Genomic DNA, 15,369 nt, shown 5'->3' with positions numbered 1-15,369 from the left:
ACGTAACCGCAGCAGTAACAGAACGCAGTTGCATTACTCCCAAACATTCATACAACATCCTTCCTCAGAACAAAGCAGCCGTTTCTGTTCAATGTATTTTTATTGCAAGTTTTTGAATTTTTGATAATCTTTCGTCTGTGCATTCAACATATAAGTGCAAAGCTTTTCAAATATATTTCGAAAAGATTCATGTATTTTTTTTATTTTTTTTTACAAGTATATTTTGTCATATGTATTTTTTTTTACAAGAAAATACACTCACATACATCATATTTTAAGAAAAACTTACTAACCCAGCGTCGTTTTTGTATCGAACGCCATATGACTCCTGAATCCATCTCTTCTGCCTATCAGCAATATTCACGATTCCGTTCAACACTAGTGTTTTGGTTGTGTGTGTGTGTTGGTGGACACAATAAATTATCTTCATTCCTTATATCATAGTTCGGCAAACATAAATTCATTTTGATGATCCGGGTCGTTTGCACATAAGCGATCACTGTTTCACAAGCCGCATTATTTGCATACCTTGAGTCCCTTTTCATATGTCAGGCTGCGTCTTCATCCACACTGATCCATGTTGACAACAATTTGCATCGGACACACAGTTTTTATTTTCACCACTCGTTACAGGGTCCGACCTCAACTGCTGAAACCAAAGTTCCCTTGAACTGTGACATATAGATCTGAATCATTGTAAGAGTAAAACATCTGTCTGTCTCTCTCCTGTCAACAACTTTCTGTGTTAGGGGTGTGTGTGCTTATAATGAAGACAGTTGCTGTGTGTGTGGGGCTTGTGGAATTTCTGCTGTATGATGTAATTGTTGGGGGGTCGTGGCATGTTGTGGGTGATTGTGTGTGTTCTGTGTGCGCATGTTTGTGTCGTGTGTGAGTGGGTAGTGTAGAGTGTGGTGTATGTGTGTGCATGCTGTGCATGTGGTGTTTTATCACAGGTGTGTGTGGGTGGGGGTCCTGTGTGCCGTGTTAGTTTGCATTTGGTGTGATGGTGTCCTGTGTCTCGTGTGTCTGTGTGTGAGTGTGTGTCCTCTTTGTGTAATGTGTGTGTGGGGGGGGTGTCTGTGAGTGTGCGGTTGTGATTGTGTTTGAGTGTTTGCTGTGGGTTGTCTGTTAAGTGTGTGTGTGTGTGTGTGTGAGTGTGTGTGTGTCTGTGTGTCTGTGTGTGAGTGTGTGTGTCTGTGTGTGTGTGTGTGTGTGTGTGTCTGTGAGTGTGAGTGTGAGTGTGAGTGTGAGGTAGTGATGTGTGAGTTGAGTGTGTGTGTGGTGTTGTGTCTGTGTGTGAGTGTGTGTGTCCTGATGTGTGTGTTGGGTGTGTGTGGTGTGTGTGTCTGTGAGTGTGAGTGTAGTGTGTGTGTGTGTGGGTTGTGTGTGGGAGTGTGGTGGTGTGTGTGTGTTTTTGTAAAGTGAGGCTGACCCAGTGTTCTGATCTCATATGTGTTTTGCTGACTGAGTTGTGCGCCTGCTGGGGTGTGTGTGTGTGTGTGTGTGTGTGTGTGTGTGTGTGTGTGTATTAGAGTAAAGTGTGTGTGTGTGTGTTTGCTGTGAGTGGGTTGTGCACCTGCCTGGGGTGTGTGTGTGTGTGTGTGTGTGTGTGTGTGTGTGTGTAGCCAGTTAGAGAGAGTGAGTGAGTGAGGTTTGCTGTGACTGAGTTGTGCACCGGTCAGGAGTGTGTGTGTGTGTGTGTGTGTGTGTGTGAGTGTGTTAGAGAGTGAGTGTGTGTGTTGGTGCAGTGACTGGAGTTTGTGCACCTGCAAGGGAAGCGTCCTCTCTTCTGTCCGCCGTTAAAAGAGGCTCGTCCTTCTCAGCTCTCTCTTCATCACCACAGGCCGGCACGCGCGGACGAGGATCGCGTCTGGCGCGCCACCACCCTGACACACACACACAATCATCTCACGCTAACAGTTAGCATCCTTCACTACAACTATTAAAACACGTTTGTTCAATGAAATAATGCTGATATATAGAAATGAAAACTAGAAATATGTTGCTAGGCAACTAACTAAAAAATAAGTTTAGATTGAAAGCACTAAAATAACTAGAAATAAATAAAAAACTGGAACTGCGAAATAAATTAAAAGCTAAAATGGAACTTAATCTAAAACTGAAAGGAAAAATAAATCAAAAAACCTAAATAGTAATATTTAAATAATCACAAAACTATACAATAAAAAGAAAAGCACAAAAAAAAACTAAAACTTTCCACTACAAGATTTTTTGTTCATGGAAATAATGCTAAAAATAAAAAGTAAATATTACCATGAAAAAACTTAAATTAAATGAAAAATAGAGACTTTAAAATAAGTAGCACTGAAACTGTCCTTTTGACTAAAAATTAAACTGAAATCAAAAATAAATTTAATCAAAACCTAAAACTACTGACCACCTAAGCCAACAAAAATTGCTTAATGACAACCCAAAACATTAAAAAAAATTATTTAAAAATAATGCTGCGCTATGTATATATATATATATAGTTGAGATTGAAAAACAAAGTAAATGCAGAAATGAGAAATATGTTGCTAAGCAACTACTTGCTAACAAAATACGTTTAAGTTGAAGCACTAAAATAACTAAATTAAATTAAAAGCTAAAATGGAAACTAGAAAATAAAAATAAATTAAAACACTAATAAGTAACGATTTAAATAAATCTAAAACTAATAAAAAAAGTGACAAAATCGTATAACAAAATTACTAAAAAACTTTAACACAATTAAAAAAGTTTTTTTAACTGAAATAATGCTGAAAATAAAAAATGTAAATATCAGATGAAAAACGTAAGTTAAATAAAAATAGAGAGACTTAAAATAGTAATTAGCACTGAAACTGCTGACTAAAAATTAAGCTTTGAAATAAAAATAAATTTAATCTAAAACCTTAAAACTAATGACACAAGCAGAGCAAAATTAATAAAAATAAACTTCAACATTTTTTTTTAAATCATTGAAATAAAATAAAAATAAATATTAAATATTTAGCACTTATATATAATGCATTAAAAGTGGAGAATATTAAAAAAGCCACAAAACACCTAAAAAATTACTAACAAATTAAATTAAGCTAACAGTACCAAACTTCAAAATCTAAAAATAAAGCACTAACTCAAACAAGGTTAATAAAAGCTAGACTAGTCCATGATTAGGGCAGTTTGAACAGTGAGATGTGTCTGACCTAGAGCTGACGTGTTCGTTCGGCTGTGATTCGTCTCTTGGCAGCAGGCGCTGTTTGTCACGACTCCAAGCCTCTGAACACATCAGCTCCTGAGATTCACGCTCTCAAACCTCCTCACAACATTAGCTCCACACGCAGAATTAAACGCTGAGCTGCTGATGCGCTTCATTAAGATGAGGAACACTGGGACTCAGATACTGCAGCTTCTTCTGAACGGATGCCAGACTCACGGACAGCGCACACCCCAAGCCTGATCTCCGTCTGACCCCAGCGTGTGTCCATCCACACACTGAACATTAAATCATGTTTCACGTGCTCAGAACACTCATCAGCGCTGTAGAGAGCGAATGAAACCTCACACAATGCTTGTCGATTCACGTGCTCAGAAATCCATTTTTAGATTCCAGAAGTTTAAATAAACCTAAACATTAAAATCTGAATCAGTGTGCATTATGGACAAAACTTTATACGTTACAAGACCTTGTTTCACTTATTTTTATGTTCTTTTTTATGTATTTAAATTTGGGTTGTTTTGGACAAAACTTTAGCACGATTACAACAAGACACGCGATAAAATAACTAAAATGGAACTGAAACTAGAAGCTGAAATAAAAATAAATTAAACCTAAAAAAAAAAAAATTGTAAAATGAAAAAAAAAAAAAAAAAACAGAATAAAATTACCAAGCCTGACCAAAACTATTAAAAACATTTTTGGCCATTGGAAATAAATAACGACCAAAATAAACTATAAATATTAAATAAAAAACTTAAACTAAATGAAATATTGCATTGGCAATTAACTGAAATAAGTTAAAGTTACTAAAACACTAAAATTAATAACTGAAATGGAACTAAAACTGAAACTGAATTAGAAATAAATGTAAAAATAGAAATGAGTTAAGAATTTGACTAAATAAAAATAAATTAGACCTGAACGGTAATATCTAAAACAACAATCTATAAAAAAAAAAAAACTAAATTAAAATTAAAAATAAAAATATAAAAAAGCTTATTCAACATATTAATAAAAACTATAATAGTATATAAATAATATTAAAGTAACATGGCACGTGTGCACGATTAATCGAGCAGAGAGAACAGATTCAGTGTTCATGTTTAATTTGGTCTCACTGATGAGGTTCTCCAAATACAGCGATTGTGTCAAAAATACACGTGATCATCCCAGTTTATACAAAGTGCTGAACTTTGGGTGCACCCCCTGATCCAAATATGATTTCAGCTGATCTTATTCACTGTGTTAAGGGAGCACTGAGCTGCATTGTGGGATGCAGCTGAGGTACCTCAGTCTCACTGACAAACCTGTTGTCCACATGACTGATGTCCTCCTTCCCATCTTCTCTCCTCCTCCTCCTCACGTCTGGACACAGGCGTTTGCTAAAGTTACTGGGGACGAAGGTGATCTGCTTCTCTCCTCCGAGCCGGTCGGGAAGAACCACCTCCTTCTTCATGTTCATGTCAGAATACGGGCAACCGAAGGCACTGAGAGAGAGAGAGAGAGAGAGAGAGAGAGGTGATCTGCTTTAATCAGCACCATGTATAAAAAACAACACATTACGTGCTGTAAAATTGAAAACAAACGAACAGAATTTTTCTCTTCTCCCAACAACGAGTGAGTCAGACAAGGTTGCCCACTGAGCCCCCACTCTATTTAACATATATATAAACGAATTAGGCAAAGCCTTAAATAATTCCACGGCCCCGGCCCAACCCTGACAGAATCAGAAGTTAAATGTCCTCTCTCGCAGATGATTTTAGTCCATTCTGTCAAAAAACAAAAAGAGGGACTATGCAGCAGCTCCCCTCGACGTCGTAGACATTCAGTCACACATACGGCTCTCAAAATTAACCTCGCAAAACTAAAATAATGATTTTTCAAAATAGATCCAGATGTAGGGGAAAATAAATACATCTTTCTTCGGGAGCAGGAAACCAAGCCCCCCAACACACCCAGGAATACACATATCTGGGATTAAAACTGAGTTCAACAGGGAACTTCAATCTGGCTGTGAATGAACTGAAGGCAAAAGCACTGAGAGTCTTCTACATGATTAAAAATACTATTCGACATGAAATTCCAATTCAAACCTGGCTAAAAATCCTAAAAGCAATAATTGAACCAATTGCTCTTGTATGGCAGCTGAGATATGGGGACCTCTAAAAACCCAAGATTTCTCTAAATGGGAAAAGAGGGAAATCGAAACTCTGCATGTACAAATTTGTAAAAACATCCTAAAAGTAAACAGAGCAACGCCAAACAACTCGTGCAGAGCTGAATTAGGACAATACCCCTTATTGATCAGTATCCAGAAAAGAGCTGTGAAGTTCTACCAGCACCTGAAGCGCACGAGCCGTAGCTCATACCAGGCTGAAGCCCTGCGTTGCCAGAGCAGAACCGGCACCGGAGCGCACTCTCACAGCTGATGCTCAAACTACAGCCAGACCAGCAGAGCACCATCTGGCCAAACCAAATTATCTTTAACTACAAAACAAAAAATTACATCACACCATTGGCAAGATGCTACTAAATCACAAAAGAAGATGGAACTCTATTTAAAAGCTGAAGAGAGAGTATAAACCAGCCCAGAATACCTGGAGCTGTGTGAAAGAGCATAAATTGAGAAATACCCTAAGCAGATATAGACTGAGTGATCACCGTCCTACACTGTAGAGAGAGGACGGCACAGGCAGAGATGGCAGCCGAGAGAGCAGAGACTGTGTTCATGTGCTCTCGAGAGAGTGAACAGAACACTTCCTCATTCCGTGATCACTATCACACATTAGAGCACACTTTTTCACCAGATTCCAACACTAAACCACATTTTAGCGTAAACCAAATCAGAGCAATTACATCCTATTTTGGTAGAAAAAACTCTATCTCAATCCCACAGAAACAGCACAAAGTATGTAAAAGCCTGCACAAACGAACGAAGAGCGCCAGTGGACAAACTAAGTCTGAATGTTGAGACAATACACACAAGTGTGTTTTTTTTATTTTTTTTTGATTTTAATTTGTTGTTTTCTTTTTTATTTTTATTGATTTATAAGATAATTCATGCATTTGTTACTGATTGATTTTATTGATTATTTTTCCTGCCTATTAAGGGCCCATGCTTTTGGCAATACTGGACAAGTCATGCCAATAAAGCTCATTGAAATGATGAATTTGATCTTTGGAGAGAGGAGAGAGAGACAGAGAGAGAACATCGACAGAGAGGGAGAGGGACAGGGAGAAAGAGAGAGAGAGGAAAGAGAGGAGAGGGCAGAGACGAAAAAAGGAAGGAGAGGAGAGAGGGAGATGGGAGGGAAGAGAAGCAGAGAAAGCGAGAGAGAGAGAGAGAGGAGAGAGAGAGAGAGAGAGAGAGAGAGAGAGAGAGAGAGAGAGAGAGAGAGATATGAGCTGATATTGATCTGATCTGAAACATGGACAGAAACTCACTGCGTCTTGTTGAAATATGTTCACTGCAATCCAGTGTTTAGATACCATTTTAGTTTTCATTAATATTTTGAATTAGTTTTTATTTTTATATTTCATTTTTAAAATTTAAATTTTGAAGTTTAATAATTTTGTTAATGAGTTACACAAAATATAAATATATATATAGTATTTTTAATTTGAGTTATTTTAGTAAACTAAAATGAGAAATGTTGCCTTGTGTATTTTTTCATTGGTTTTAATTTTAGTTTTAGTTTAACTTTTAGTTCACTACAATAACTCTGCTGCAAACACCAGGAAAAAAAAGCATCTGAGCTCAATCCAACCGAAGATTGAATCAAATTAAAAGTTTAATCCTCATCCAGATATATGTACAGTAGTTACTGGAGGAGGAATATGCTCGAGGCGAGTATGCTTACGCAAGACAGATTTCAGACTCCTGCTGCTCCTACACAAATTCTCATCTCGTTTAAGTCAGCAATACGAGGAGGAGGATTTTTTTGGGGCATATTTTCTGATATTTTAGCAAGGCAAAAATGCCAATCACACACTGGTGTGCCGGAGCTGTTGCTTTTCCTGATATCAACACTACACACACAGAGTTTATTCAGACCTGTGCATGAAAACAGATGAGAAGCCTACATTTCTGCTGCAGTCCTGCAGTTCATTTCAGCGGCTGAAGCAGAGCTCTGAGAGCTGCATGCAGTTAATTCAACACATTTCAGAGGAGGTGTGCGGCCGTCTCAGTGCACGTTAAACGAGTCTGAGATAACGATTTAACACGTGTAGACCTTTACTGTCCTGCAGCTCCACACATGAACACAGAGACAGCATGTGTGCAGAGAATCCTGAAACACAATTACAACTGCATGAAGAATGCTACGAGATGAACAGGTTTTAAAAAAGGTTTCTCGTCCAAAGAAGTTCATTTCTAATAAAGCATAACTGATGAAGGCTCCTCAGACGAGGCGGTGTAGGTGTAGGGTTCAGACGAGGCGGTAGAAGATTATGAAGTCGCTTTGATTACGTCGAGTGTTGAATTATGCATCTATTTCAATATGCTTCAGCTGCTGTAGCTCTAGTTTACAGTAATAATGGTTTCTGTTGCGTCTCATAAAAACAGATTCTGAACTCATTTCACTCTGGAGGACATTCATTAAAGTCCATGAGCACTGGAACGCTCTGGTATTGTTCACCTGTCCACCGGATCGCGACGTGACGCTGCGCTTCTGCTTAAATAGCTGGTTTTTGTATGCAAATTGATGTAAATGAGGTTTTAATGAAAGCCAGTCCAGTGGCTTTCTAAGCAGAGAGGATTCTGCTGAAGCGTCCTTTCTTCTTCTGTCTTGCTCTGTGTAATCAGACGCGGCTTTCTAAAAACAGCCGTGTCCGTTCACTAAAGGATGGGCGAAATGTGTGCGCAACTGATTCTCCGGTGATTACACCATATATAGATTATATATATATTGTTTTCAGAAGCTGAAACTGAAGTGGCATTTAGGAATATTTACTCTACATAAATAATGCTATGAAATAAATTGATATTATTGAATGATACCTATGAAACTAGTGAGTGACGTTACACATGACATTCAGCCAAGAATGATTACCCTCCGAAGTGCACACACAAAGCAGTGACACACACAGTAGAGGGTGAAACAGTCACCCTGAGCAGTGGGCATTATTTATGCTCGAAGTTTGGGGTTCGATGCCTTGCTCAGAGTCCTGGTATTGAAGGTGGAGAGAGAACGTGTACAAAGTCGAACTCACAATCCCTTTGATTGGGAGTCCGTAATTAGGCCACAATCTTGCCCCACTAAGTCACTGAATCAATTTATTCGAATGATTAATTCAGAAATAAAGTAAGTGTGTAATCACTAATTAATTCCAGTATCACTGTGTGTTGATCAGAGACGCTCAACAGTTCTGCTGTGCTGTGATACAAACTACTTTCACTTGTGATATTGAACAAAAACAGACAATACGGTCTCTAATATGTAACAATGTGAGCTTGTTTACTGAACTGTTGTGTAATCGTTGGTGCAGATATTGGGGAGAAACAGCACTCTCGCTGCTGTGATATTCCTGAACTATATCTTATATAACATGAAGATAAGACAGTGATTTTTGTGCTCACATCTTATATTTTCAGCTCATTTAACTACATTCTACTAGACTTCATCACACAGTCAGCGTGTGTGTGTGTTTGTAAATGTGTGAGTGTGTGTTTGTGAGTGACTGAGTGTGTTTATGTGTGTGTGTGAGTGATTGAGTGAGTGTGTAAGTGTGCATGAGTGTGTATGTGAGAGAGTGTGTAAGTGTGTGTGTGCGCACGCATGTGTGCGAGTGTGTCTGTGTGCGTGAGTGTGTATGTGTTAGTGTGTAAGTGTGCGTGTATGTGTATGCGTGAGTGAGTGTGTAAGTGTGCATGAGTGTGTGCATGAGTGTGTGTGTGAGTGTGTGTGTGTGTGTGTGTGTGTGTGTGTGAGTGTGTGTGTATTGTGTGTATGTGTGTGTAAGTGTGAGTGTGTGTGTATTGTGTGTGTGAGTGAGTGAGTAAGTGAGTAAGTGTGTGTAAGTGTGCGTGTGAGTGTGTGTGTGTGTGTGTGTGTGTGTGTGTGTGTTCTTGCGTGAGTGAGTGTGTGTAAGTGTGCATTTGTAAGTGTGTGTGTGTGTGTGTGTATGTGTGAGTGAGTGAGTTTGTAAGTGTGTGTAAGTGTTCGTGTGTGTGCGCGTTTAGATGTGTGTGAGGGTCTCACCTGTGATCCAGGTGTGTGTGAGGGTCTCACCTGTGGTGTCCGGTGTATTTTGCTCCTTTGATGTGGCCGATGCCCCTGCAGCCCGGGGTTGGACACACGCCCTGCGTCACGGAGCTCTTCATGTCTGACAGCCCTGCGTGAGCTTCAGAAAAACACAACACACACACAATGAGCGTGGGACATCAGCCTGCAGTAGAAAGACATTTTTACAGCGTCACTCGTCCTCTAGAGAGCAGCAGCTATTTCAGTTCCTCTCACACACACACACACACACACACACACACACACACACACACACACACAGATGATAATAACATTTCATACATCATACTATAAAAAGTAGTAATTCTTATCTTTTATGTGGTGAGGGTGGTGATTAATCATGTGGTCTATGAGTGTGGCATAATGGGAACACACACACACACACACACACACACTCTCTCTCTCACACACAGAAATGGATGTGACTGCAGTAAAAGCTCTCAAATCTGAGGATGTGAATCATCTGTGGTGTGTGTGAGAGTAAGCAGAGACTCACTGAGCGGCGGCGGTTCGAGCGGGTGACCCGTCCTGGAGCACCAGCCCATGGGATGAAGATCCGGCAGGTCCGAATCCACCCAGAAATCAAACTTCTCATGCCAGCCGTCAAAATGCACCTGAGCAACAGAGAGACGCTTACTCAAGAATGACAGAAGGAAAGATCTCAAAACAATCATCAATCTGTTTGCTCTTTCAGTCTTAATGCTTCCGATCTTTAACCAATGAAAGCCTGCAGAAGCTTTGCTAGTGTAAATCACATGAGGGTGACTCACTTTGACTCTGTGGTCTTCGGTGTCGGTGACGGTGGCCACGCGGATCAGCATGGGGTTTCGTCTGTCCACCGCCTCCAGCTTCATGTGCGTCTGGAAGCCGTGTGGGGATCTCTGCAGGAACACACAGCGGTCAGATCACTCTAACACTCATCAATGATCACGTATGAAACACGTCTCACCACACTGAAGGCCTGACTGGGAGCCGCAGACGCGCCCGTGTCCTCCATGTAATCCTCCCAGACGAAGTGCTCTGGATTCGGGTGTCCTACAGCAACACATGAACACTCAATCACACCTGTCTGCACAGAACTGCTGTTATACAGCTATACATAACTAATGCACGACATGAACACAGTTCACCTGCAGTTACAAATGAATGATTAATGTTTTGATGTTTTAAAAACAAAACATTCAATACTCATATGTGACCCTGGACCCTCTTAAGTGTCAATTTTTTCGAAATTGAGATTTCTACATCATCTGAAAGCTGAATAAATAATCTCTCCATTGATGTATGCTTTGTTAGGAGGACAATATTTGTCTGAGATACAACTATTTGAAAATCTGGAATCTGAGGGAGCAAAAAAAATCTAAATATTGAGAAAATCATCTTTAAAGTTGTTCAAATGAAGTTCTTAGCAATGCATATTACTAATCAAAAATTAAGTTTTGATATATTTACGGTAGAAAATTTACTAAATATCTTCATGGAACATGATCTTTACTTAATATCCTAATGATTTTTGTCATAAAAGAGAAATGTATAATTGTGACCCATACAATGTATTTTTGGCTATTGCTACAAATATACCTGTGCTACTGATGACTGCTTCTGTGCTGCAGGGACACATATTTAAAATGATTTGAGGGGAAAAAAGGGAAAATATACTTTAAACATTAACCTAAAATCACCAGTAGGGGGCAGCAAATAACTGCACGAGTGAGTCATTGAATCATTCATTCAACCGATTTGTTCAAAGGACGGATTGATTTGGTAACTTGGTTTTAGACATGAACAGACACGTGACAGACTCCAGGTGATGATCTCAGCTCTTCCAGAGTTACACCATATGACAGCGATGAGACCGAGTGCACGGGGGGTATGAGTGTTTGAGGGTCTGATGCTCACCCTGAGGAGCCGTGAGCGGCCGGCCGTTATCCTGACACCAGCCCACCGGGTGAATGTAGGGGCTGCTGGCGTCACACCTGAGGAAACACACAACACACCGTCACAGCCTCAGCCAGAGTTACTGCAGCAGCTCTTACTGAGGGACAGAATCAGACCCTTTAAAATAATCACATCATCTTTGCAGCCTGACAGTTTGTGTTTTATCCAGCTGTGTTTATTATAACATCCAAGTGAAAGATAAAACACCAACATGTCAGAAAAAAAAAAAATAAGAAACCAGAATCACGGAGTATTTATTTCCAGTTACTAACTTAAACTTAAGTATTATTTATGTACTATTTTAGTTTTTATTCATATTTTGAATTGGCTTTTATTTTTAAATCATTTTAATTTTATTTTTAGTATGTGCTTTTGTCAATTCTAATCATTTTAAATAAACATTATTTATTTTATAAATATTTATTATTTTAGTTTGAGCTATATTAGTACATCAACTTAAAGTTTATTTCCATTATATTTCCAGTTCTTTTAAGTTTTTCATCTAATATTTATATTTTATTTCAGCTGGTTTAATAGTTATCTAATTAATTTCAACCTGCTGAATTAACTTTATCCCATATCCAGTGTTATTTTAGTATTGATCATAAACTATTATAATATTTATTATTATTTTTTTGAATTAGATTTTATTTTTATTCTAAGTAATTTCCGTTTACTTTTTAATAATATTTCTATATCTCTGTCATTTATTTATTATTTCAGTTTTAATTCTATTAATTTATATTAAGGAAAAACCTCACTTTTTTAAGTGCAACCAATGGAAGAGTCTTTATTTTTGCATATTGCACAGTAAACGTATGACAGCGTGTGTGTGTGTGTGTTTACAGTATGTGAGGGCCTTTGGATATTTACTGTATCTAAAGACTGTGTGAGGCTGTTCTTCTGCTGGATGCAGACAGTAATAACACACTCTCAGTCTCCATGTTGCTTCTGCTCCAATCCGTTTATAGCTGCTGTGTGAAGGGACGCACGCGTCTCTCTGCGTGGGACGCACTCTAATTTTACCTCGTCTTCCTCTCCAGGGCTTCTCATGAGCAGATCCTAGCAGTGATGTGATTATGTGAAACCCACACGCATCACTGGATCGATCGGTCATTAGAAACACTCCTCACATTAGCAGGAGCAGATATTAATGTGCTGGAGAGATGACGATGATCAGAGAAAGCACTAATAGAGTCATTATATCGTCTCTACATCGAACCCCCCACGCATAATAATCATCGTTACGCTATTATGATCTTTGTTCTTCCATCAGCCCTGAACTTTTTAAAAAGCATAGAATATTAATATATTCATAAAGGTTTTTGCATATTCAGCCCGGTTTATAAATAGCATTTATTACTCAATTTTAAATTAGCTTTTATTATTTTATTTTCAATTTCATTTCAGTGATTTTGTTATGCGCTTTTGATATTTCTATTAATTTTTGTTATATATTTCTATGTATCTTTTTTTTATTTTAGTTTTAGCAATTTATGTGTTTTTTCACTTATTAAATATTTCTATTTATCTTTAATTTATGTCAGTTTAAGTAATTTATGTACTTTTGCCATTTTTATTCATTTTTATTAAATATTTCAACTTATCTTTATTTAGTAATTTCAGTACTTTTTATTTTACTATTTAGATTTAATAAATTTCACTTCTAGTTTTAGCTAAGGTTTACTTTCTATTCATTTTTATGAAATATTTCTATAATTCTTTATCTTATTTCAGTTTTAGTAATTTATGTGCATGTTCATTTATTAAATATTTATATTTATCTTTAATTTGTATCAGTTTTAGTAATTTATGTAAATTTGCCATTTTTATCAATTTTTATTAAATATTTCAATTGATCTTTTATTTTATTTTATTTCAGTTTTAGTCATTTTAGTACTTTTTATTTTTACTATTTAGATTTAATTAATTTCACTTCTAGTTTTAGCTAAGGTTTACTTTTTATTTATTTCCAGGTATTAATTTTAGTAATTCTACTTAAATTCTAGAATTATTCATATACTATTATAGTTTTTTGTTGTGTACTTTCTATTCATTTTTATGAAATATTTCTATAATTCTTTATCTTATTTCAGTTTTAGTAAGTTATGTACTTTTGCCATTTTTATTAATTTTTATTAAATATTTCAATTGATCTTTTAATTTATTTTATTTCAGTTTGTCATTTTAGTACGTTTTATTTTAACATTTAGATTTTATTTCACTTCTAGTTTTAGTTAAGGTTTAATTTTTATTTCTTTCAGTTATTAATTTGAGTGATTCTACTTTAATTGTAGAATTAATCATATACTATTATAGAATTTATTCATATTTTGAATTAGATGATATTTTTATATTTTCATGTTTCATTTCAATTGAATTTTTAGTAATTTAGTTGTGTACTTTTTATGAAATATTTCTATAATTCTTTAATTTATTTCAGTTTTAGTCATTTTAGTACTTCAACAATCATCTTATATTATGTATGCACATATATTATTTTATATTATAGGTGTAGACATACACAAAAATATCATAGTAAGCACCGTGTGACTCATGTAATGCTGTAAACATTTTTATGCACCGTGATATTTTCCTTCTACAGTAATGTGCTTGAGAGAACACGGTGGTAAATGTGTGGATAAGCGTGGCGTTCTCCATTATAACCGTATGAAGAAGGCATGTTACGCAGCAGTGAGTCCTGTGTGGTTAACTAGTGGACAGGTTAGTTAGTGCTCCTCACCAGTAGTCGTAGGTGTCGTCCCAGTTGTCGAAGTGCACTAGGAAGCGCTGGTCCACGATGTCAGCTACGCTGGCCACACACACCAGACACGGGTTCTTACGGTCCACCGCCTCCAGCTTCATGCCCACCTCAAACACCGAGCCGCTGGACGCCTGCGAGAGCAGAGAGCTGCTGGTTAGTGACATTCAGAACATCTCTACCCTCCCAGTGTTCAGACGAGCCTCCATAAAGCCATCAAACACGTTAACGAGGGACTCACGCTGCTCTGGGGTCTGAAGAGGTTCTTTGGTGCGGCTTGAGCGTTACAGGACTCCAGATACTTCTCCCAGTTAAACTCGTTCGGCTTGTACCCTGACCACACAAAATTAAGTGATTCCCATTACTGCAACGATTTTTTTTTTTTTGTGTTGTTTAATGTGATTGATTATAAATAATAATTAATAATAATGAGGATTTTTTTATATATATGTGAGGAAATTGAGAGTGTGTAACAAACACTACAATGATTTGTCTTCCAGAAAAAAAAATCCCTAAACACCTTGTAATCAAAACAAAATCACATGAAAGAAAATACTTTTTTTACATTTTAATTTAAGTTTCAGTAATTTTGTTGCTTTTTTTTAAAAATTAGTTTTACTATTTTTTTTACGTTTCTATCTATCTTTATTTTATTTCAGCTTTGGTGATTTTTGTCATTTTAATTAAACTCTTAAATTTAAATTTATTTTTACATTTTTTCAGTTATTTGCCAAAGGAATATTTCTAATTTAAGTTTTTCTAAGTTTAAAACTTTTTCAATAGTTTATTTTAGTTAACAATAACAATAAATAATAATTCAAATAAAAAAAAAATTAAGTTTTAGTAATTTTTTTTATTTTTACTCTTTTTTTTTTTTAAGTTTCTATCTATTTTTTTTATTTCAGATTTGGTAATTTTTGTAATTTTAATTAAACTCTTAAATTTATTTTTAAATTTATTTCAGTTATTAGCCAAAGGAATATTTCTAATTTAAGTTTTAAATTTTTCTACGTTTTAAAATTTTTTTTAAAATAAAAAATAATTTAAATAAATAAATCAAAATAATTAAAAAATAATATTCTTTTTAAATCAGAATAAACTGAAAAAAGTACAACAAGTGCTGTAATTGTTTAAAACATCTAAATACATTAAACAAGACAAATCTAGCTGAACTGACAAAATGACGAGATGTTTCAGAGAAACTATGTTGAGTTAACTGTTTTTTA

The 15,369-nt window shown here is 36.5% G+C and overlaps 1 protein-coding gene across 1 annotated transcript in view; it reads right to left on the bottom strand.

Annotated features, from left to right (window-relative positions):
• LOC109055311 (lethal(3)malignant brain tumor-like protein 4) overlaps positions 1-15,369 on the bottom strand; it is a 63,106-nt gene that overhangs the window by 43,801 nt on the left and 3,936 nt on the right. Inside the window, exons 6-12 of the mRNA XM_042714853.1 lie at positions 14,385-14,476; positions 14,126-14,277; positions 11,344-11,420; positions 10,394-10,479; positions 10,215-10,325; positions 9,941-10,058; positions 9,433-9,544 (exon numbers count right to left, since the gene is read on the bottom strand). Coding sequence (XP_042570787.1) covers positions 9,433-9,544; positions 9,941-10,058; positions 10,215-10,325; positions 10,394-10,479; positions 11,344-11,420; positions 14,126-14,277; positions 14,385-14,476 — 748 coding nt within the window. The remainder of the gene's footprint in view (positions 1-9,432; positions 9,545-9,940; positions 10,059-10,214; positions 10,326-10,393; positions 10,480-11,343; positions 11,421-14,125; positions 14,278-14,384; positions 14,477-15,369) is intronic.

This window comes from Cyprinus carpio, chromosome A24, assembly GCF_018340385.1.
Source record: "Cyprinus carpio isolate SPL01 chromosome A24, ASM1834038v1, whole genome shotgun sequence".
In the NCBI taxonomy this organism is placed as follows: domain Eukaryota; kingdom Metazoa; phylum Chordata; class Actinopteri; order Cypriniformes; family Cyprinidae; genus Cyprinus; species Cyprinus carpio.
Note: the sequence above shows the minus strand (reverse complement) of the source record. Positions and strands in the feature narration are given on the sequence as shown.